This window comes from Gouania willdenowi, chromosome 4 (genome assembly GCF_900634775.1).
Source record: "Gouania willdenowi chromosome 4, fGouWil2.1, whole genome shotgun sequence".
Classification (NCBI taxonomy): domain Eukaryota; kingdom Metazoa; phylum Chordata; class Actinopteri; order Blenniiformes; family Gobiesocidae; genus Gouania; species Gouania willdenowi.
Window position 1 is genome coordinate 28,076,274 of NC_041047.1, and position 24,158 is coordinate 28,100,431.

The following is a 24,158-nucleotide window of genomic DNA, read 5'->3' on the forward strand; positions in this document are numbered from 1 at the left end:
TGGCGGATTGCTCGAAGTGTTGGGCCTGGAGTCGATGTCTTAATTTGGCAGTTCCGCTGCAAATACTGTGACGTTATTGTTCAAAAAATGTAATAGAGAATCGAAAAATCGAAACAGATTGAAAAATATGACCAAAACAGAATATAAAGATATCTACGGAGCACCTGAAGAGACTAATTTGATTTTTTCTGTATTTCTAAGCACTCTAAATATACAACAAAATGCATTTAAGGGCTAAAAAAGTGGATTTAGCATGATTTGTCCCCTTTAAGCATAAGCAGACACACATTCAGAACAGATCTAAAAGGATTATTAAAACAAATTAAACAAAATAAAATTAATTTTAAAAAAGTCAGATACCATTTTTTTGGTTTTCCTTTCACCGTATAACCGCATTAATAAACTCTGCTACCGAGCAGGAGCTCATAGGTTCACCCAGTGCGTACATGCACACAGGACGTGTTGTTTAGAAGAATGATGTGCTGTATGGAGAAAATAAGACCTCATTAAAATATAAATAGTTTCTTAAACTTTTACAAATGCGCTGCGGTAATCGGTAATGTGATGAATTATAGGTACATAAAATTGGCTGAAGGCATAATAAACACAGACAAGGGACAACACTTTGTCATTTTTAAGGCTTTTTTTTTTTTTTTTTAAGCGTTTCGATCGTTAATTTCTTTTAATGTGATATTTATTGCCTAAAGCGTATGGACAGAAGCCAATACAAACGTCATATCCGTGAGTCTCTCCAGGATCTCTGCTGGGAAGTTGCTCGCAGCGCACACAGGGGGGCAGACTTCACCTGCTTGGTAACTGATCCTCTTTCACATAGTATTTAAATTTTTTTCTTTAATTCCAGCTTTCACATGTTCAAAAGGCACATGTTTGTTTTGCTCCACCTCTGATGTGAGGATGCCGATTTTCATCTTGGAAAAGCTTCTTTTTTCGTTTGATCTCAGTGGGCGGGGCCTCCGATACAGTAGGGCGTAACAAGTTAATGACGATCTAATGCAGCCACCACATTTATCAACAGATCATTTGTGCGCTGGAATCGGGCAAATACGAATGTTTCATGAATCACACTTTGGTCCTGTCGTTAGACCAAATGTGCACTGAAAATTGCACCCATTTTCACGCAAGGTTGATAAACGAGAGCCAAGAAGAGGGTTTTATATGTTTGACTGTATCACAAAGATCAAAAAGGCGTTCATCCAACCATTCAACGCCAGTGTTGGCATGCATTTAGCTGTTAAATAGCTGGGATATATTTTAAAGTTTGGCAGAGAGCGCTTAATGTTAAAATGGCAAATTGGGTCGATGAAGCTCCGTGTGTGCCCTTGTGCCCCTCATTTATACACTTCAACAAATCAGCTACTTCCTTCCCTTGGCAGGCCACCCTCTTACGATGCTCTAGCTGGCTGGCAACAGAGGATCTTATTATTGACTATAAGACACATAAGGGAAAACTTACTGGAAGGCCAAACCACAAAATAAATCAACATAGTTGAACAAAGTTTTGACCTCCCGTGAACACATTTTCTGGCAGAACGTCGAAGACATTTTTGTCGATCTCGCTCCCCTTTTCCTCTCTCTCTGTAATTGGACCAGTTCATTCAAATGCACTTTAAAAAAAAAAAAAAACGAGTATAACAATGCCCTCTAGTTTTCCACTTGGATATTTGCAGGATAAATGAAACAACTTGTTTTCCAGAGAAGACACGGGAAGGATCTTTAAAGATAAAGTTGTATTTGCATATATAAATTCAAACACTTGCCTGTAGGCTGGATTTCTCAGGCACGTTTTGTCCCACTAGTAAGAGCAGTGGGCGTGCATGCATCTTCCATGATCTTTCTTTGTAAATGTGACCATGTTTCTTTGTTTATGTTAAATAACACCACCTCAAAGATACAGCTGTATAACCAACGCATATTTATGGAAAGTCAGTCGCACATCTGAGGGATTAAATTAAAATTCAAACTCTCTTTTGACACTTTCTATTCAACCTGTAAGAGCTATTCTATTCTTCTGTCACATTTTATCCTGTTGCTTCAAAACTATGAGTCAGAGTGTGTCTGATCAATTCTGGCAGTATTCTCTTGAGAACGGACGCATAGAAGAGCTGAAAGCAAGCCTTCAAAAGAAGCCGCTATTGATTGAAATGCTTTCCGAGGTGTTTTTCATCTCTGGGACGATGTAAGGGAAATGCCGGCTGGTGTGCAGCCGGGTGCAGATGGCACGAGTGACCACCAAGGATAGAGATAAAGAGAGATAGAATGATAGAAGGGCAGACACTTACCCCTGGCAGTGTTTTCTGTTCATGGAGAGCGTTCTGAGCTTTGATGGCCGACTCTCTGGCGCAGTAGGTGAGGAATGCACAGCCTGCAGTACAGACACATCACATGCAGACGTTATGAGCTGGATGCCAAATCAAGTCGAAATACAACTTAAACCTATTGTGAAGAAAAACTGAATACAATTTAATCAGAAAAATCTGTAAAAATTAAAAAAAAAAAAAAATTATTTTTCATTTATTCTAAGGTTAACACTCTAAGACAGGTTACTAAACTTTCTGAAACAATGAGCTACTTCATAGGTACTGTATGTTCACAGTTTCACTTTAATTAGACAGTAAAACAACAAGGAAGGCGAGCAGTGGCTTAAGAATATATTAAATGTTTAAATTTCAACATGCAACACTTTATTTCTCCTCATTTATATAATTGTTTCATTTTTAATTACATTTCATAGAAAATCATCATCTCCCTATTTTACGAGCTACTAACAAACAACTTTTAACAAAGCATATAACATTTCTAAAATGTAACAATTACATCATACTTTATGAAAATGTACCTTTTTGTTTTTAAAAATGTATTCACTGACCCATACACCAAAGCTGCAACACAAACATTTGTCACAACGTTTCTGTGAAAATAAAGATTTAAAGATATTAATTTAATACTAAATGTGCAACAGTATTCAATTGTACTAAGTACTAACTCCATATGTCATCTGTATTTATCTTTGTGAGTTTGAATCCTTGAAAGTAAATCCTGAGGGCATCACATATGGTCCATGCGGGCTACTTGGTGCCCATGGGCAACATGTTGGCTGCTCTAAGAAGTGCAATATTTTCACACCTATGCATGTTTTGTTTTTGCAAAACAAATGAAGTACTAATACATTTAGACACATTTATATGGGCCAAAACGACTTGTTCACTCCAGTAGCCACACATTAAATTTATGTTCCTTCCGGTGTTGCCAGATTGGATGGTTGGAAGCGTACTCTTTTCAGGCAAAAACACTTGTTTCATTGTTTTTGACTACAACGTTGCCCTTGAAGTTACAATAGATCAATAAAGTTTTTGAGAAGAAGATATACACCTCATCAATCAAGATGAAATAAAACTGTCACAAAAAGCCATTTTCCAACTTTATGGGCAAAGTTAGATGGACGGTACGCAGAAGCAAGAGGGTAAAAAGAGAACCTTTATTGTTTCATAATGGAAAGTGGATGTTGCGTTCGCATAACTCTAGAACCTAGGTTCCAAACATGGGGTACGGGTACCCCCAGGGGCATGCAAATTGCCAAAGGGGGTGAATGAATAAAAAACCAGAATTGGAAACGAGAATATAAAGTGACCAGCAGTCAGGAGCCTCCATGCATTGCCACAAATTACACATTAGTCAATGTAAGACTACCCATGGTGACAGAGAAACAGATTCAGATTTAGATAACTTTATTTATCCCCGAGGGGCAAATCAGTTTCAGTTACATCCCGTCCAAGAAACATGACAAAACAATCACATATACAATGACAGTACAGGAGCGGGAGTACTGTGTGTCGCCACAAAGGCAGCACCCTGTATCTTAGATAAAAAGTGGAAAACATGAGGAAAGGGGAGGGGAAAAAGGCACGTCCCAAACTATGCTCCTTTCGAGGGAGCACAATGTAGGACTATGAAAAAACTCCTCAGCACAAACAGGCACCAAAAAACACAATCACGGCAAAATTTGAGGACATGGCACGTGGGCGGGGAGGATTGAGGGCTTGGGGCGGAAGAAAGGATTGCAGCTAGCCGCTGGGGGGCGAGCGTGCAGCCTCTTACAGGCACATCGCTCGCCCTTCCTGCTGCCACTACGTGGGAGAGAGGGGCGACGGGGGGCCAAAGAAGGCGTTGAAACATCAAACGTCATTCTGTACAGTTCAGCCCGTCGCCAGATGACGTGAAACGACCTTGGGTAGATCTGATTCAGAAACAATCTCATCAAAAAAGTGCAAACATGACGAGAGCTACATTGATTTACGATTTACATTCCTTACAGATTATTATTATTATTATTATTATTATTATTATTATTATTATTATTATTATTATTATTATACATTATTCCTCAACATGATAGGTAAAATTCAAAGACAATTTTTACTGTAAGGCTACATTGTATGAGATATTACATCAGTGGTTCCCAACGTTTTTTGGGTCGTGACCCCATTTAAATATCACAAATGTTTGTTGTCACCAGAGACTCTTTTTTTCTTTCTAGAATTAGCTTTTGATAATGTTTGTTGTTGCCAGGATTAGTGCACAAAGTTTACATTTGTTTTATTTGAACTAGATTTATATTTTAGAAAGTGAAAGTATAGAATACAGTTATTTAAGATTGTTTTGTGTGTGTGGTGTTATAATTTGAAAAAGAATAATAATTAAAACATTTTAATAATATATTTTTAATCAGTATTTTTTTTTTAATATTATAAAATACTAGACATTTCCAGGGGACCCCAAGGTTGAAAAACTATGCATTACATTATTGTGTTTTTTAGGTTTGCAGGAGTAAGGGGTACATGGCTTTAGGTTACATGTGTGAAGGGGTATGGGACTGTGAAAAGTTTAGATACCACTGCTCTAGAACAAATAGCATTTTTTTTATTGATGTGGGTAAAGCAAAATGGAAATGTCCAACACATCCCAGAGTTCCCAGTCAGGACTGCTCTACCTCAACCATCACAAGTGTTGTCCTGTCCAAAGCTTTAACCCGGCCAGTGTCCTCACCCTGTAGGTCTATCTGTCTGTCTGTCTGTCTGTCTGTTACCACAGGATACAAGGAAAGAAGGACTAGCAAAAAGGAAGTGTTGGTGAAGTAGAGAAGAGGCTGAAGTAAGAGATGGGAAAAAAAAATCTCACACTCTGTTCCATTCACCTTGAATCAATGCAGAGAACACCCATACACACATCTGTCAAGCTCACTGCACACGTAGTGGAAGATTAGAGAAGCGATGGCACGAAGAAGATGAGAGATGAAGAAGAGGCTGATGGAGTACTGAGGCAATCTTTTCTCCCCTGTCTATCTGAATAAATAGAATTGCTTGGGTTCTATTAATGAGGTTCATATGGGTTAGTATGCATCATATTCTGCCACTCTGAAAATGGTTTATTAGCAGCTTTTGCATTCTGGATCTCATTTCAGCAGCTGAATGTATTCAGTGAGTGGTGATGTAATAAATGTCTTTACACGGACAATATTCCAATTCATTTCTTTTGTTTCAAATGAGATCACTTCTACTCATCTATGCACAATCTTCTCTGATGCAGCACAAGCAAAAGAGCAAAGGGCAGATGTTCACTTTTTGCACATTGATTGACCTTTGCACTTTGGTTATGATTTCCCAGTAATCTAAACTGGGTGAAATCTAAGCAAGAGGCAATTATATACATTTTATTCAAAAAGAAAGTGTATATTTGTACGGTTGCTGTACGGACAACCCCCAGTGCTATTGGTACAGTTACCGAAGTACACGTACGTAGCGTCTTAGGTTTAGGTTTAGGGTTTAGGGTTAGGTTATGGGTTTAGGGTTAGGGTTATGTTATAACCCAATATCGCAACAATTTTTAGGGTTAGAATAGGTTTAGGGTAAGGTTTAGTTTTAGTCACGCGACCTAAATTGATCAATGACTGACTTATCACATGACCTAAACTGGCCAAATAGGGTGCTGTGTACAGATAGAATGACGGTATATTGATTGTCAACCGTACATATAGCCACTGCCATACAAAAATCCATTGGTTGTGGCTGATTTTGTTTTGTTCAGTTTTTTTCATTAAAGCTCAGTTTTTGTCAGTATTTGAGCCACGCCACACGACATGTATGGAAAATATCACTGGGACAACACATAGCAGCTTTATTCAGATTCAGCAAACGTCATTGTAATTTAGAGATCCCTTCAAAGATGTATTTGGGTTTGACCAAAGTAATGACAGGAAAAATATTCTAAATGTATAAACTACAAAAATGTATGTTAAACCTCATTTGGAATGGCATACTTTAGTTGAAATTCATGGGTTTCTGAGATTAAATGTTGCTCTTTTATCAACATGGTCTGTGAAATGCTGATATGAGAATATGACTTGTTCATTGGTCAAGAGTTTTGCCAAAGTTGTCAAGAAAACATAGTAAATACAACCAAATTTTAACAAGTGAAAAAAAAAAAACATTGACAACAGATTATGCTTTACATTATTGGTTAAAACATGTATTTGAGAAAGTGAAAGTAAGAAGAACTCAGAAAAAGACATTTGTCCAGAGTAGAAAACTTGTTTTTTGCAGATTTGGAATGGAATTGATTACTTGCTTTAAACTATAGGCTTTAAAAAGTTTCCATTATACATTGAAAAGATCAATTTTGGACTTTGGGGTAATTGGTCACCACAATAAGGCTTCAGAATTGTAGATAAGTACCATGGGAGTGACTATACAAATTGACTGATAATGAGCAAACCATTCAATCAATTCTGCAGAAACAAAGAGAAGTCTTAAAGACGCTTTCTTTCTTCAGGGATCCTACACTACTTATTAAAATAAATGGAACATAAAAAGATGTAAAGGAAAAAAATAACTCCATCAGGCAGAAACCCCAGAGGAAGTATGAGGCAGTGATCCAAATCACATTCAATTCTTCCCTTTCCTGAAGCTCCACCTTTTGTTTGTGATGGCGTGTCTGCACACTGCCATGCACGCCACTATGCAAAAGACAGAGAGTGACAAAGTGTTCTGGGGTTGTGACCTTTGAGGTCGCTGGCTGCTGCATTGGTGACACTGTACCGACTCTCATGTCCCTGCACCCCTAACCTAATGATTTCCAATGGTCACCCTCAAGTAAATCACTCCATCACTCTGCAGGCGCTCAAATCTATTGTCTTCCAACTCAGGTAGAGTGACCAAGACTGTGTAATGTCACTGTTTGTAGTTTGTTTAGCGGTTTAGAAAATGGGAGAAGGTAATAGAATGGTATGGCTCCATTCTCGGTGCCGTTTTTCTCCTTTTTATAACTCAGGGTTTGCAATTGGTTTACTTGACAAATACTGGCCTTGTCTCTGACTGAGAAATAGTTATTTTGCATTACAGTCACATATGCGATTTGTTTGTTAATGTCTAATGCATAGGCCATGGAGAATAAATTAAAAACAACCACAACATTGGCCAACAAAAGAGAAACATGAACTCCATTTAAATGTGATCCAGTCCTCTTTAATGTATGGCTTAATAAGAATGTGCAAGCCACAGGCAAAAAAGCTTTAACAACTCCATAATTGGAATCCAAACACGTACAAATTACCAGTGCTGTATCGCATACCAAAAGCTAGAGTGTGAGTTGGGGTAAGCATGATGAAATAGTTTGAAACACAACAAAAACCCAGTGTAATCTGAGCCTGCTGACACAGCAATGGGGGAAGCCTTACTGCTGTGAAGTTATGATCCTCGGCCTCATCTGACAGAGACCCAAAAACAGCTTCATCTTAGAAACTGATTTCAACTCCAAAGAGAGGAAACTTCATCTCTCTCCACGATGATATGATTTTCTTTCATCTGCTTTCCATACAAAAGACTCTCCTCGCCTATTTCGTGATGATATTTTTAGAAGAGCGGGGCGCGTATGGCCATGTAGAGCTGAGATTCCCAATCATCTCTGCATTGACTTGGCATGTAATTAAAAACTTTCACAAGGGACTCAGGGGGAGAGAGAGAATATGTTAGAGTAACTAAGAACAGCCTTTTTATTCTGCTCTGCAGCATGTCTGCCCACTGGGTCTGTGAGCCACATGTAAGCAATTCACATCTTTGCTAATGTTAATTTTGTTCACTAAAGATTGTTGTCATAGTTTTCATCTACTGAAGGGATGCAAACCGGAAAGAGAATTTGTGGCCGAATACCGAATATCGAATGCGGTTGTTAAGTTTTTCACTATTTTTTTTAAATAGTGCCTAAATAGCCTAGAATAATTTTTTAAAGAAATTGTTTATTGAATATTGTGACATTTTTTAAATATTCCACTAGCCTTTGCTTTTCAAAAAAAAGCACAGCAATTTTTTTCATTTACATTAGCCCTTCAAATTAAACAAAACATGCATTCCAAAAAAAAACTAAAGTGGATTAAAGGGGAGGTATGATTTAGCCTCATTCAGAGGGCCAAAGTGTAAAAAGTTCTGTTTCCTTTCTCCATGTTATTCCACATTTGGTAAAAAGTCAGCTCCAAACGGGTGAGTTGGAGGTTTGTAGGTGACGTCACCTAACACGCCTCCTAGAATGTGAGCTCCTCCCTCTCCAACTATCCAACAGCTAAAACAAACACTGAGGTTTAATATAGAATATATATTATATATTTTATTGCCATAGATGTAAATGCAAACTGCCCAAACTGCACTAGTTATTCTGCTGCCGATCGTGTTGGGAGTCACTGCTTGGAGCCACGGACCCATTGTTTACACAGATCAGCTGTTAGCGCTCCGTGCTAATGCTACAGTATATCAGCCTATGCAGCGAGACCCGACATCGCTTGTCAACTGAGGAGGAAACAATGGGGATGTTCACGGATTCGTGGCTCACAGCGCTAACAACAAACTCGGTTGTGGAATTGGACGACTTCCAAACTTTTACGCGGTCACGGACGACGGAGAGCGGTAAGCAGAAAGGAGAGAGTCTGGCTGCGTTTGTGTGAAAAGGAGGAGCTGCTGCTGCTCTGGTTCTGTAGCAACACGCACACGCTTTTCTGACTCAAAATCACTGCACGTTGTTTGATTGCATCATTGCATCACACGCTTCTATTTGGCCTTGCTTTTATCTCACAAAACCGAAGGCCGAAAAAGGCTTTTTTTGCAATATTCGGCCGAATATATTCGGCCACCGACTATTCGGTGCAGCCCTATTTTCATTGACAATAACAAGAGTATAATATCTCTGCTGGTAGCATTTTTATTGATTCAGACCTACAGTGCTGAGATAGCTAAACTAAGAAGATGTTTGGTAACAAGAAAATGTAAAACTGCTATTGCTACAAACAACTAATGTATTTTATTGCTTCAACCAGCATAAGCACAAAACCCTGAGCACCCTTTTCCCTGATCACTTGGGCACTTCCACTTTACCATTACCAGTCAGCTGTTTTCTTTTAGACAACCAGTGGCTATAATTTGTGAGAATATTCTTCACATTTCCATCCATCTATCCATTCAGTTTCCAAACCACTTGCACCTTTTCAGGGTTGCTGGGCCTTTACATTTCATACAGGGGAAAGCTTTTCACAACAATCTTTTGTTCTCCAAAGAGAAAAGAAAAGGATCTAAAGAAATGGGCAAAGATGTTGTACACATGTATACACAATGCAATAGGCTGTACTGTTTGTCACAATGGCTTGCTTTGGTATACAAAATTACAGTATAGGTTTGTTACGGCAAAATTTGCGGTTGACTTCATTTGGAGACATGATTTATTGCTCTGGTTGAATGATGGAGTCCAGTCGGAGCATTGATGGTTTTATGAAAAAGGTTTATTCTAAAGCTAATCCAACATGTATATTCCCCTCCGTCCCCCTCCCTCCTCCCCCCAGGAGATAGAGATAGAGGGAGAGGGAGGAGGTGAGGACAGAGGGTGAAAAAGAAAAACAGTTTCTTCTTTGGGTCTAAACAACCAGTTCTGGTATCTGCCGGTTGTCATAGAGACGGAGGTGTGTGTTTGTGTGTGTGAATGGATGTGTATGGCGTGTGTATGTGTGACATGTGACTGTGTGAGCATGTGAGTGCGCACACAGAGTGCCTATGCGTCCTTGTGCGATTATTGTTTTGGGGAGATATCATGTGCTTTGGACAAGGCGGTCTGACCCGGCAAAGTAGAAGACATGAAAATCACACAATGGAAAGTTACCCAAGGCTTAAGGATTAAAATATATGAGTAAATATATTATTAAGCCTAACTAATAATTTCGCCCCCCACAGGTTCATTATAAAGGTAACCTAACCTCATAGTGCAGAAACAATTGATTTGTCTTTGTTCTGTGTTCATGTTCCAAAGCTGTTACTTTACCATCAATAGGGATGGGCAAAGCTGAATCCAGAAGTTGGTACCACAGATCTATATCGTGGGAGTACCAATAACTAGGGAATTTAGAGACCCCTTCTCATATTGTTAAAGTATTGTCGAAAGAAACCAGAAGGTACAAGCAAACCCAAAAAGAACATGCAAACCACTGTATTGGAAGAAAGTACTTGTTTTTCTGCAAAAATGCATACTAAACAGACATGCAAAAATAACATTTTCTTTTGTCAATGTCAATGTCTTAATCTGGTGTGATCCTGTTCTTTTGCCAAAAATGTTTTGTCTTCTATGCTTATCTGCCAAATCATTGTACAGACCCTAGACAGAATGCCAATGTATCGGGTCGATACAATGTATCCAATGTATCGACCCGGAAACAGATGATCTTGTGATCTTAGTGAAACGTGCATTTTTCAGCAGTACAATAAAACATTGTTCCAACAAGTGGCCCTTATGTCTACAAAATAAAACCTAACTGAAAAAGATTGCATAAAATCAGATGGTTTTAGACGTCCTTCATTCCATTTTAAAATCCAGAGGTGACTGTTCTTAAATATTTTGTCTTATAGTTGCTTAATGTCTTTTTGTTTTTAGTGTTATATATTTACTCTCTTCAATGTAAAGCACTTTGGTATGCCACTGGCGGTTTCAATGTGCTATATAAATAAAGCTGACATTGACATTAATACTGATCAATAAAATATTTTCAAAAGGAGTGCCATGAGGTCATTGATTTATACTGGAACTATCACGACTCATGCCTTTTGGTTCTGTTCAGTTTAAACTGTGTGAAACTTGGTGCTGCAGAGTGATCAAAAATGAATGCAATTCCTCAAAAAGTAGTGGAGTTTAAATCTCAACCTCTCATTTTTGCTCTTTCTTCTTCATCTCCTCATCCCATAGGATCCAGGCTGCCCAAATGTAATGAAAAAGAGTGAACTTGCTCTCTCTCTCTCGCTGTCATTTCCTTTCCCAGAAAGAAGAAAAGTAGCAGAAAGCAAACCATTCAAGGCACTGGCCTTGTCTGCTCTCCCACACATCATTTGCACTCCTTGGAAAATGCTATCACTGTAGCTAGATTACTTGCTTACTTCATTTACTGCCATGTGGGGCTCCAGGGGGAACTGATAGCCTTTCAGAGGTGCTTGGAGCTGAAACACACATCATCAGTGCACTGATACAACGTGATTAGGGCCTGAATCATTGCCAGTCAGGGAGGAGGAAGGCTCAAAGGCAGATTGACCACGAGGCCTGGTAATCAGCCTGGTCAGAGGGAATCTTCTCAATCATATAATCATGCTTTCATTTTTAAAAGTAAACAATGTGAATCTGCTCATATAACCCCGTCAATGCTCCGGCTGAAGAAGGACCGAGAGTGGAGTTAATAAAGAAGAACAGCTGGAGTTGGTAAAGGCTTTTCACACTGCTCTCAGTCATTGTTCTGACAACAATATTTTTCCTGCCTCGGCATTAATAGACTTGTAATGATGGTGTAATAAAAGTAGCAGCCTAGCATTACCTGTAAACCTTAATTAAGTCAGATAATCACCTTAAAGGGAATAAAAAGCTGCTCTCACTCAACATCTCAACATTGGCTAGACTCTTCCATTACTTTTTCAATCTGTATGACCTCAGTATCCTCATTCTCCTGTAGTTCTTCCTTCACTGCCCCTCCTGTCATCACCTCACCTTGAGCGCTAGGCTAGAGAGGCCTGAGAAGCACAATGCAGAAGATGGAGCATCTGTGTCCATCACAAGGGCTTGATATAGTCCCCGGCCCACACCCTCCCCGTGTAGCTTCACTGACCCTGAGTAGGAGACCTCAGCCATTGATTTGTTTCTCCCACACAGACTACACTCGCCCCCGAGAAGCTGTCAAACAAATCCATAGGCTGCCCGTCCCAAAGGACCTCCTCTGTTTGTACGTGTGCATGTGAATGTGAGCATGTATATATGTCAGTGTCTGACATACAATATCTAATGAGTTTAAAAGATGCAATAAATCCTTCATGAAAGGCTCTGTGCAGGTTTTGGGATCAATAACAAAAGCAGGAAGGCTCATAACCGTACAAGGAAGTACACTTTGACACCTTCACACTCACAGCCCATTGGGTTATCTTTAAGTTAACGGGTGTTTTATTGCACAAGTGGTCCTCATATATAATCCAATTGTAGAGTATTTCTCTTAAATGTTGTCAGGTGCACTTAGACCTAAACACTGTAGATGCATCAGGAAGCTTTAAAAGAGCTCTAGATGTAAGTAGTTCCTGATAAAGTTGCTAAGTTAATGTTTGGCAGCTGATGCAATGAGAGTTGGGGGCATAATAAATTGTCCGTCCTCGTGTTGGCCAAGGTTCTTTATCAGTGTAACTCGATAGCACTTACAGTCAAGCACTTTGGCATCTTTCACTCTTCTACTGCCTTTAAAGTAAGCCTTGACTTCTGTTGACTATCTGAGCAGTTCATTATTCTTTCATTATTAGTGCCACAGTCCAATCTATAAATACATCTCCTGCCCTGCATCCCTGATGAGCGAGCTAATTGACACAGTTAATGGATAGAGTTTCACAGAGCTGTGAATAATGTGTAGGTTCACACTTACTGCCTCCTGCCATGTTACCGCTGCAAGGCCAGCATTGAGTTTTCCTGCCAACTTTTGTCCGTCCAGCGCTTTGATTCTTGTTCCTTTGCAAATCTGAAGTCCATTCAACGACAATGATAAGACCTCTGTCAGTTGGTACGCCTTGGAGGCTTTTAATGATTTAAGCGCTTTATTTAATGAACAAAACTGCCCTATTTCAGCGTATTCCATAGAATACATCTCCTCTTTTCAAAGGTGGTAGATATCTAAGCCTTCAGGACAGAACGACTGATCGCAGCAAACCCATAATCACAGATGACTGACAGCTGCAAAGTGACTGTAGACAGATCAAACTGTCACTCTCTTTGAATTCACAAATTTGCCTTCAAAGGCGGCGCTTTAGAAACAAGAATGACGGGAGGAGAAATGGGGTATTTTTAAGATCCACACTGAGTCACACTTGGGCAGTGTATGTTCATAGCGTACACTTACACAAACCTGCGAAAAAAAGAAAAAAAACTGACCATCTGTTTGTCATTAAATCCTATAATTGATTAAAATCAAGCATATCCTCAGATTGTTGCAAAATTGTGAATCACTAGCACTTGAGAAGATAGGAGGATGGATGGCATATTCTGCTCACTCAACGAAAAAATAAATAAAAATTGATCATCATGAAATAGCAAATTTAATTTAACGTTTAATTTTCCGTTTGTTTCCTACCTGGCAAAACCAATTTTTCTGTATCCTCTAAGAATTGTTACAGTGATACATCTCTAATATAAAGCATTGGACCAGTTTGTCTCAAAGCACTGAGTCTGCTTGGGCGTCGATCATCCAGTGAGAAAGATAGATGGACGTGATTGAGGAGTGGGGTGGAGGGGGCAGAGTGCGGGGGGAAAGTGCTGGAATGGAAAGGAAAGGGATGCAGCCCTGCAGTTACCCACAGATCCTCCCTCTGTCGCTCCATCATCCTCTCCCCACGTTTGAGCGCAGTATGGGTGCAATCTTTTGGGGGAGGCTGGCAGGCAATCAGTGATGTCATGCCAGCAGTGAAGCAACGACAGCTTAACCTATTTTCGGAAATACCACAGAATTTCTATTTATATCCATGCTGAGCAGCATGTATCTTCACTTTTCTCATAGACTTCATTCATTATAGACATTTTTGGAGCAAAACTGGACTCTGTCACATTCTATAGGTAAATTAAATACTTAAGAGTGGACTCTAATTCTAAATGTAAATGATCCGAGTGCCACGTGATCAATATTAACGTCAGCATTTAGAATAATGATCAATCTGAGCAAGGGGAAAAGGGTTTTGATGTTTTGTCAGTTTTTTGTCTTGTTTTTGGGGTCATTAGTGTGTTTTTGTTATTTGATGTGATTTTGTGTATTTTCTGTCATTTTCTGCATTTGCACTTTTGGGGTCTCTTTCTGTGTTTTTGTTGTTCTCTGTATTTTACTCTCATTTTGTGTAATTTTGTTAACGGTTTGCATGTCTTTAGAGCTATTCTGTAATGTGTTGTTGTTTTGTGTGTTATTGGAGTCATTGTGAGTGTTTGTGGTGTAATTTAGTGTATTGTTCTGTCATTTTCAGCATTTATTTTGTCGATTTGTGCACTTTTGGGTTCTCTTTCAGTATTTTTATTATTGTTATATGTAATTTCCTGTCATTTTATGTACTTTTGTTCACAGTTGGTGTGTCTTTGGAGCTATTCTGTCATGTATTATTTATTTAGTGTATTTTTGTTTGTTTAAGTGGTTGTTGTGTCTGTCTTTGTTCTCATTTTATGTTCATTTTGTGTATTTCTTTTGTGTACTTTGTGTATTATCTTGGGCTTCATATTCCTTCAAACTTATTGAAATAAAAATTTTGGGGATTTGCTTTGGGGACAGCAAAAAAAAAAAAAAAAAAAAATAGACTAAGGGCCACATGTGGCCCCTGGGCCGCCAGTTGCCCTTATCTGTTGTATAGGATGCAAACCTACATTGTCTCTTAGTCTGACTAAAATAAGCTAAACATTTTAAAATACCAAATCAGGAGAGGTTTAAAAATGGCAGCTGTGGCAGTGTGAAAATTTGTCACATCAGCAGCTTTCAGGCAATTATTTCATCTGCCACACATGGCCTCTGGCCTTTCACAAACCACACCCCCTGGTGTCCAAACACCATCATTCTGTACTTCCTATAGCTCCAACATCACTCCTCTCCCAGAGCCTGAGGACATAAGCAGCTGTTTGTTTCTGCATCTGTGAAAAAGATCTTTTCTCCTCGGCTCATCCATCCATCCTTACAGCTGTTGTTCTCTGCCATGTATGTGAAAGTCTCACAGAGTACACGCGCTGTCCTCCTTGTTGGATCCCTTTATCACACTGAGCTGAATGACAGAGATTTTCGGTGACAGTGCAAAGTCATGTCCACAAAGCGTGATAATTACATGCACGTTCAGGCGGATGCGTGTGCGACATCTTTTTGTTGTTCAATCACGCCAACATGAAAGCCTCAAACAATCAGCAATCAGGATGATGCTACGGCTCAACTAATAATTCATTATTTTTCAGGCTTTTAGAAAGATTTGTTGCACATCCTTCTTGTCTCCCCTCAATCTTGTTATTTCTTTTTCCATTCAGGCTCAAAATAACACTGAAAAGATCACACTATTCTATCAGACACCCCAACCCCGGTCCTCCTCTTCTTTCATCTTTAGACTATGCTCTAAAAGCAACAGAATATTCTGGTAAGCTACCTGTACAAGATACAAAACTTCTATACTTCTATTTAGGATGAGGAAATAGCTGTGATATGAACCTTTATATATATGAGCATTCAGGAGAAACCCACAAGCTACCATGACAATTTCTTTATAGCCATACCATTGACATGCAATAAGGTTCACGGCTAAGGGTGTAACAATACATGTATTTGTATTGAACCGTTTTGGTACAAGACGTTCGATTCAGGTACAGAGTTGTGCACGGGTGAGTTCCCGGAACGGAACGGCAGTTGCGTGTGTGTTCACTTCCGCCTGCATCTGCAGCCCTTGTACGTCATGTCTAACGCTAGCGGGAAACCAGAGCTGGAGGACCCTCCCCTGTCGCTAAAGTCTCCTGCTTGGGAACACTTCGGCTTCCGGGTGAAATACTGCAACGGAGAAAGACCAGTGGATAAAACGAGGGCAGTGTGCCAACATTGTTCAGCTGAGATCGGGTATGTTTCCGGAAACATGCTAACTCACTTGAAACGGCACCACCCGAGTGCGAATATCACTGCGACAAGAAAGAAAACGTCCTTAGTGCAAACGCAGCTGACTTCGGCATTCAAGCAGTTTTTTTTTTTTACTGTATTTTCATATTCTGTATAATGTTAAATACATTGTTGGTTTACTAAAGTTTTGAATAAACAACAAGCAAATATATGTTTTGCATTTTGTTCCATACTGTACGAAAATTAACCGAACCGTGACCTCAAAACCGACGTACGTATCGAACCGGGATTTTTGTGTGTCGTTACACCCCTATTCATGGCAGGGAAGGAAAAGTTGCCCAAACTATTGCAACGCTTGTATGAAAAAGGCTCACATGGATTCAACATTTTTTGAAGTTAGAATAAATTGTAATAAAAACCATAGAAAACTAGTAAAGCCATTAAAAGAGCATACAATACGGCCCACAGGAGAAAGTGAAAATGACAGAAAAAACATGACTCGTGTGAATTATCAACTAATTCAGTTGTAGATATCATAGCCCCTTCAAATGCACATTTCCAATATTTAGAGGGATCAGAGTTGCACCATGTTCATCTGGCAGTCATTTTTTTTTTATCACAAATTGTTTAAAGAATTTTAGATTTTTCCTCAAATTATTTCGAACAGTCTTTCAAAATTGAATAGAAATTGGTCACAAAATCAAGGAAACTGAAGTGAAAATCCTGCAGGGACTGATATATGTCATTTATTGCTTGGATATTGTCAATATTTATACAATCCCCTCCAAAAGTTTTGGAACGGCAAGGTCAATTCCTTTGTTTTTGTTGTATACTGAAGACATTTGGGTTTCAGATCAAAACATGAATATGAGACAAAAGTTCAGAATTCCAGCTTTTATTTCATGGTATTTACATCTAGATGGACAGAGCACCTTTTGTTTGAACCCACCCACTTTTCAAATGAGCAAAAGTACTGGAACATGTGACAGATGGGTGTTTCTAGTTGCTCAGGTGTTGCCTTTTAGATTGATTACTTAAACCTTAACTAGTTTGTGTTTTTGGCTTTGGATTTCACCTGTGAAAACTGCATTTGCTGTTAAGCTAACATGAAGACCAGAGTGCTGTCTGTGAGAGAAAAGCAAACCATTTTGCTGAGAGAAAAAGGGAGAAAAAGCTGAGAGAAGAGAGAAAATCAATCAGAGCTATTGCACAAACATTGGGCATAGCCAATACAACAATTTGGAATGTCCTGAAAATGAAAGAAACGACTGGTGTGCTGAGCAACAGACATCAAACAGGTCGGCCAAGGGTATCAACAGCAGTTGATGACAGAAACAGTGTGAGAGCTTTGAAGAAACACCCAAAGACAACAGTCAGTGATCACTGCAAACCTCCGCTGGGCAGGGGTGAAGGTATCACAACCCACTGTTCAAAGAGGACTTCGGGAGAAGAAATATAGAGGCCATACCACAAGATGAAAACCAATCATCAGCAAAAAGAATCGGAAGGCCAGATTGGATTTTTCAAGAAAGTACAGAGATGAGCAACAAAAGTTTTGGAACAAAGTTTTAAGTTTTAACCTCTGCCAAAGTGATGGAAAGGCCAAAGTATGGAGAAAGAAAGGAACTCCTTATGATCCAAAACACACAAGCTCATCTGTGAAGCATGACCTCCACGGTAATGTCATGGCTTGGGCTTGCATGGCTGCTTGTGGAACGGGCTCACTAGTCTTTATTGATGATGTAACTCATGATAGCAGCAGAATGAATAATGAAGTCTACAAAGCCATTTTGTCTGGCAATTTACAGAAAAATTGCATCCAAGGTAATCAGGAGAAGCTTCATCATGCAACAAGACAATGACCCAAAACACTCATTGGATTTCATCAGGGGGGAAAAAGTGGAAGGTCTTAAACTGGCCAAGTCAATCACCGGACCTTAACCCATTAGAGATTTTACCTCCTGAAGAAGAGACTGAAGGAAGAAACTCCCAGAAACAGGCCGCAGTAAAGGCCTGGAAAAGCATTTCAAATGAAGAATGCAACAGTCTGATGAAGTCAGTGGGTCACAGGTTACAAGTTAATTTAATAATGTCTGTTCCAATACTTTTGCTCACTTGAAAAGTGGGTGGGTTCAAACAAAAGGAGCTCTGTCCTAAGCCTAACACATCTAGATGTAATTCCAATACTTTTGAAGGGGGCTGTATATCATTTATACATGGAAGTGCAAACTATGGCACATCAAAGTTGAAATTGCTCCCATCTGAATTCTGTGGCCAACAGATCAAATGGCTTTGCGTTTGGTCCCTGAACTCAAATGTGTTTGACACCACAGCTATAAACATTTAACATACACAGATTATTCAATTTACTATTGTTGAGATGCACAAAGGGTCTATGAAGGCGATATTTGTCTGTCACTACTTTCGTGTCTCTACAGTATTCTCAAACTTTAAATTCAGACGTTGTTGTGACTAAATTTATTGGAAATATATTAAAAAATAGTTACAAACACCACTTGCAGCACACTTTAACAGAACATTCATTATAGACATTTTTGCAGCTGTCAAGATGACAGAGGACACTCTGCTTTCCTACCTGCACTGAATGAATGTCCCTAGTTGATGATTTATTACTGTACCTTCTGTTTCATTTCATATAAGTCATATTTTTTTTATTAATCAGCTCACAATGTAAAACCAAACAGAGGAGACCTAACTGATCAAATGTGAAACACCTACAGGTGTTTTCAATGATCTTTCCTAAAACCCAACATTACACTTTTCAAAGTTCATACTTTACGCCAAAATTGCAGATGGAGAGCACATCCTATTTACTCCAAGCATTACCTTGAAGCTTTAATAAAAACATTGCGTTGCATCAATCCATTTCAAATGCTCTCTCCATGGGGGAAGGGGAAGTGAAAATGGAGACAGAAAAAAAAAGGGCAGGTGACCTGCAGTGTAAAAGGGCCTTGTCGACACCTAAGATTGCCAATCTTCTTGAAGAAAGTGCAGAAGAGAAAGGAAAACTCCTCATTCTGAAGTCAAGGCCCATAGCGCCTGTCAGCACCAGTTGAGCTGCTGCATCTTTTATGAGTAAAAGCCCTGTTGCTTTTTTTTTCAATATCATTACTGCATTAGCTTTGCACGATGGTCTTTGCTCAGTATTTATGATGGGAGATTGTATTTCTTAATTTGTTCAATCGAATCACGGCACAAACACTCTAGAAGTCTAACAATCTTCCTAAATCAAATGCCTTCATTTAATTAGGCAATTCTGTCACACAGCCTTGGTTACACTGATGCTGATTACATCTGCAATAATATCCCAACATGTTGCGTACTGTATGTGCTGACCATGTTACATCCACAGCTTTGGTTATGGTGAAATGTAGCCCATCTGTTTCCTCAGGGGGGTTGCTGTCCTGTCCCACCGTGATCTCTGACACTTTCCATACGGCACGCACAATATGGAAACATACACGAGCACCCTCATCTCCATAATATCATGGAGGAGAGATTTCCTTTAACACTAAGCCTTGATTTAAACTTTTACGACCAAGGAAAACCTAACTTTAGAGTTGTCACGATACCAAAATGAGTAACCACGATACGATACCAGAAAAAGTATCACGGTTCCGGGTAATAACGCAATACTAAAGCTTTTTTTATATTATTATTTTTAGGAACTGCAATGTATTTGTACAAGTTAGAAATGCTTATTAATTACTTATAGTGTTGTTTGGTGCATGATAAGAGTACATGAACAAAAGCATATAAGCAATAAAACAAACTCATAAATGAAGTTAGAATTTATATGATTTAAATATAAAAAAAAAAAATATCATTCAGTTTCCTTTGCACATCAATTTATGTTTAACTAATATAAATAATCAACTTAAGATAACAAATCCACTTTCTTTTTTTTTTAACTACTTGACAATAATGCTTCTTGTCCAACATAATAAACCATAGAGGACAAAATACAATAAACAGTAACTGATTCATTGAGGAAACTATATATGTATGCATTTTCTGGGTGATGTCACTGGTATTTTATGAGATTAGATGTGATCCCTCCTTTGTATGTATAGAATTTGTAAATATTGTTTGTACATTGTAAATAAAAAAATGAAAATTAAAAAAAAAAAAAAAAGTGTTCCTTCCTTTGGCTCCTATAGCTTGGTGACAGCGCCTGCACAGTGGATCTCCTATTGTTTTACCGTCTCTGCCTTGTTTAAAGCCAAAATAGTTCCCAACGGGACTTTTGAAGTTTGGTTTTTTGCGCAAAATTAGTGATGCCACTGATAACGACGACGCCATGGCAGACTCGCCAGTCGGGCTCGGTGCTTCTGCCATGTGTTGTCTCGTGTTTGTGACTGTAGCCGTGCACCTGTCTAGAAGAGACAGAACTTAAACTTGTTGTTTGTTTTGAAGCAAGTTTCTGTCGATGCCGAGCTGTCTTCAGTTCCTTCATGCCGGCAGAAACACACTAACAGCTAATCAGCTAACAGAAGGGCGGACCCAGCGTGCGGACACGGCCTATCATATCTCCGGATGTCACCAGTAACAGGCAAACACCCAATCATTCAGCAGCTGTGGAGTTCCGTTGCCATGTTGGTATGTTTTCAAGTAAGTAGCGTGCAGTGAGCTTAGACTGTGCAGTGAAAAGCCAGGAGGAGAGTAGAGGAAACCGCTATGTAGCAGGAACTGGCACCGGTAGTATTGTAATCCACGATAGTAAAGTCGTATAGAATTTCTAGTATAGTAAGACCCGTTACAATTTGGCACCGCGGGGTACCGTGGGTGTCGTGCAACTATACCTAACTTACTAAACATGTTGTAACACTGGTCTTTAGGGCTGGGCGATACGGACTACAATTCATATATATTTGTTCTGTAAATGGTGATATTTGATATCAATCTCAATACTTTTTGACTCAACAAATTCTTAACAGAAAGACAATTCTGGGTTTGATTTGTTGATGAAAAATGCGATACTGGCACATTTTTACCAAACAGCTGCACAATATGTGACACTTTTGGCTTTTCCTCCGCTAAGGGACAGCATGTGTGTGTGAGTTCTGTAGTGTGGCTTGTTTAGGGTTCGTAAACACTGAGCAATCCATCAAACTGTGCTTTTCATGTTGTTCTGAGAATATTACAAAAAAAAGAAAAGCTATAAAATAAATAATATGTATCAATATAGGCGATATTGTATTTTTCTATATCGCCAAAATAGGAATTGCGATATATCTTAAATCTCGATATATTGCCCAGGCCTACTGGTCTTTCACTTTTTTGGCTTCTCGCCTTCTCTTCTTGATGGCGAGCAAACTCAAAGAGAAAATGCCTTCATCTGAATAACCCAGAGGGGGGAGGAAAAATCCCATTATTCCATGATTTAGTCTACTTCTGCTTGACAGGGATCTACACAAACATCCCAGTATACAAATGCTCTGCCACACAGGCTTATTATTAACACCCGGACTGCATGTACTGGCATGTTATTCAACAGCACACCATATCTAAAACCAATCCACAAAATGACATTTCATTGAATCCTGAACTACATCGATTAATTCAAGTCAACACATAAATGTCACCAATTTACTTACCTGGGTCCTGTTAGGCAGCAAACACAAACTTAATCTAATTAGTTGTATGATTTTCTGTGAATAATTACAATTAACCATGACACATCACTCTGGTACACAGAAAATTAATTAAAGAATTGAAATGCAGTGGAATAGGCAACACTATTAGAATACAATATGTGACAGTTGTGCTAATCCAGGCTCCTTAAAACAGGTTTTACGAAATCGCAAAAAATCCCACAAAAAAAAAAAAAAAAAAAAAAAAATTTAATCCATTCGGGCTACAACATGACATGGAAATGCCTCATATGCATGATTTCAGACAATATCAAGCATTTACACACTACACTGAAAAATTAGGGTGTGCATTGCCTGGCATCGATTTGTATCCCGATACATAGGTCACGATAGGATACAATACGATATATCCCGATATTAAAGTATAAGGCAATTATTGCAATTTAAAAAAAAAAAAAAATTATATATGACTTAAGAAACAACTAACATGTAAATGTGTACACCTTCATGAGATCATTATGTATGAAACATATTTTATTGGCATATTTTACACTCAAAACATTGGCTTTAACATGCCATGTGCCAACAACTCAGTAAAGTCATCTAAACAGGGAAAGACAGAATAAAAAGCAGACAAAACAGAAACATGCAAAGGAAACGGAAAATCAGAACCAATTTTAGGGCCTGGATGAAGATTAAATGATTATTTAAATGTAGCCATTCGCTATCAATTTTTTTAACCTTTACCAAACTCACTTAAAGGGCTCATGTTAAGCTAATTTGACTTGTCTGTGGTTTAAATATCATAAAAGTGCTATCCATCGTTAGTTAGAGGGTGATTTGCTCCTTTCTTCCTGCAGAGTGAGCCCAAGCACCTCGCTCCAATTTGATGACGCGTTCCCAATTTGATGACGAATTTGACGCGGCACTGAGCTGGATAAGCCACGCTTGCAGGAAGCTCTCTGCCGTGATTGACATGTGAACAGAAACGCCCACGAAGGTGAGCATTTCAGCGTCCTTCGTGCAGTGCTATTTATGTATTTTCTGCAGTCTATGTATGTACCGGCGAACGCCCCGCCCCCACACTCTGTCTCGTGTTTATAAAGCAGCATGAGCTCGGCTACGGAGTGGGTAAGTGGAGGGCGGGCCGTCCTCTGTTCCTACGTCACCATGTGGGGAGGAGGAAGTCACAGTCCCGTTTATAGACACGTCCACTCATGAATATGCATAAGTAGGCCACAAATCAACCTGTTTGTGTAGAGTTGCTCAGAAAGCCACTTTTCAGAGGCTAAAATTCAGGAAAACAGGCGAGTTTGGGAAAATAAACCTCAAATATTATGTTTTTGGGGTTCTTAGAACAAATGGAGATGGGTGAAAAATGGCATGATATGGGACCTTTAATGAACATTGTAAACTAATCTCATTTGCATTATTACATTGCTGTCATAGTTCAGCAAAAAGCAACTTCCTTCCTCTCACAGCAGACACCTAAGCATTTAAAAGACTTTACCTGCATAGGAAAGTTTAGAACCTGTGTTGTTTCTGTTTTAAAGCATTAAAAATGTAAAAGCTAAAAAGGCTTCCCTCTATACTGATCAGATGAGTAAACAATAGGTAATTTATTGTGTCTTTCCATGTGTGAATATGCCTTTCTTTCAGTAAAAGGTAAAGGCATTTCCCATGCCATTGACCTATTTTGATCTCACATTTCTTTTCAAAATAATGCATATATCACAGACAAAGTACCGTATTGACGTTGTTCAATTTTCACCCTTTTTTTTTTAACTTTCCTGACACTGACTTTAATTCCACCTTTTCTTGATTTTCTACATTTTCTACGTGAAGTTAGCATCTATTCAACAAACTAATACAAAAGTCCTCCTCACACATTATTATCACTTTATATGACAATAGAAAGTATGAATTAATTGAGTTCAAACCAGCTACAAAATATCAAGGGAGTCAGTGTTAAAATCATTAATATGCATAACTGGATTTTGTCCATAACCTAAAAGTAGAAGCTATCAGGGCCAGAAATGGGAAGTTTTCACACCATGGGATAAATTTAACATCAGGAAATACCAACTGGGCGACAATAATTGGCAGGCCATTGACAGCGTGGGCAGAATTAATGGTTTGAAGAAGCAGACTAGACTGAATTTTTAATTGGCAGAGGCAGCCACTGTTTAGGGAGACAACCAGCTGATCACCCAAGAGACGGCTGCTTCAGACAATGCACATTTGCTAATCCTCTTGAGTCAAGTTATTATGGCTATGCATTATTATCACGCTTTACAAACTAATTCCATGTTTTCCCTCATGGATTACCAGTGGGGAAAATAGTAGCACAAAAAAAAGGGAAAGTGATAAACACA

At 38.9% G+C, this 24,158-nt stretch overlaps 1 protein-coding gene across 14 annotated transcripts in view; it reads right to left on the reverse strand.

Annotated features, from left to right (window-relative positions):
- The window catches only part of celf5a (cugbp, Elav-like family member 5a), a 295,578-nt gene that overhangs the window by 266,419 nt on the left and 5,001 nt on the right, over positions 1–24,158 (reverse strand). For all 14 annotated transcript variants that reach the window (XM_028443423.1, XM_028443418.1, XM_028443410.1 and 11 more), the window contains exon 2: positions 2,301–2,383. In XM_028443423.1, coding sequence (XP_028299224.1) covers positions 2,301–2,383 — 83 coding nt within the window. The remainder of the gene's footprint in view (positions 1–2,300; positions 2,384–24,158) is intronic.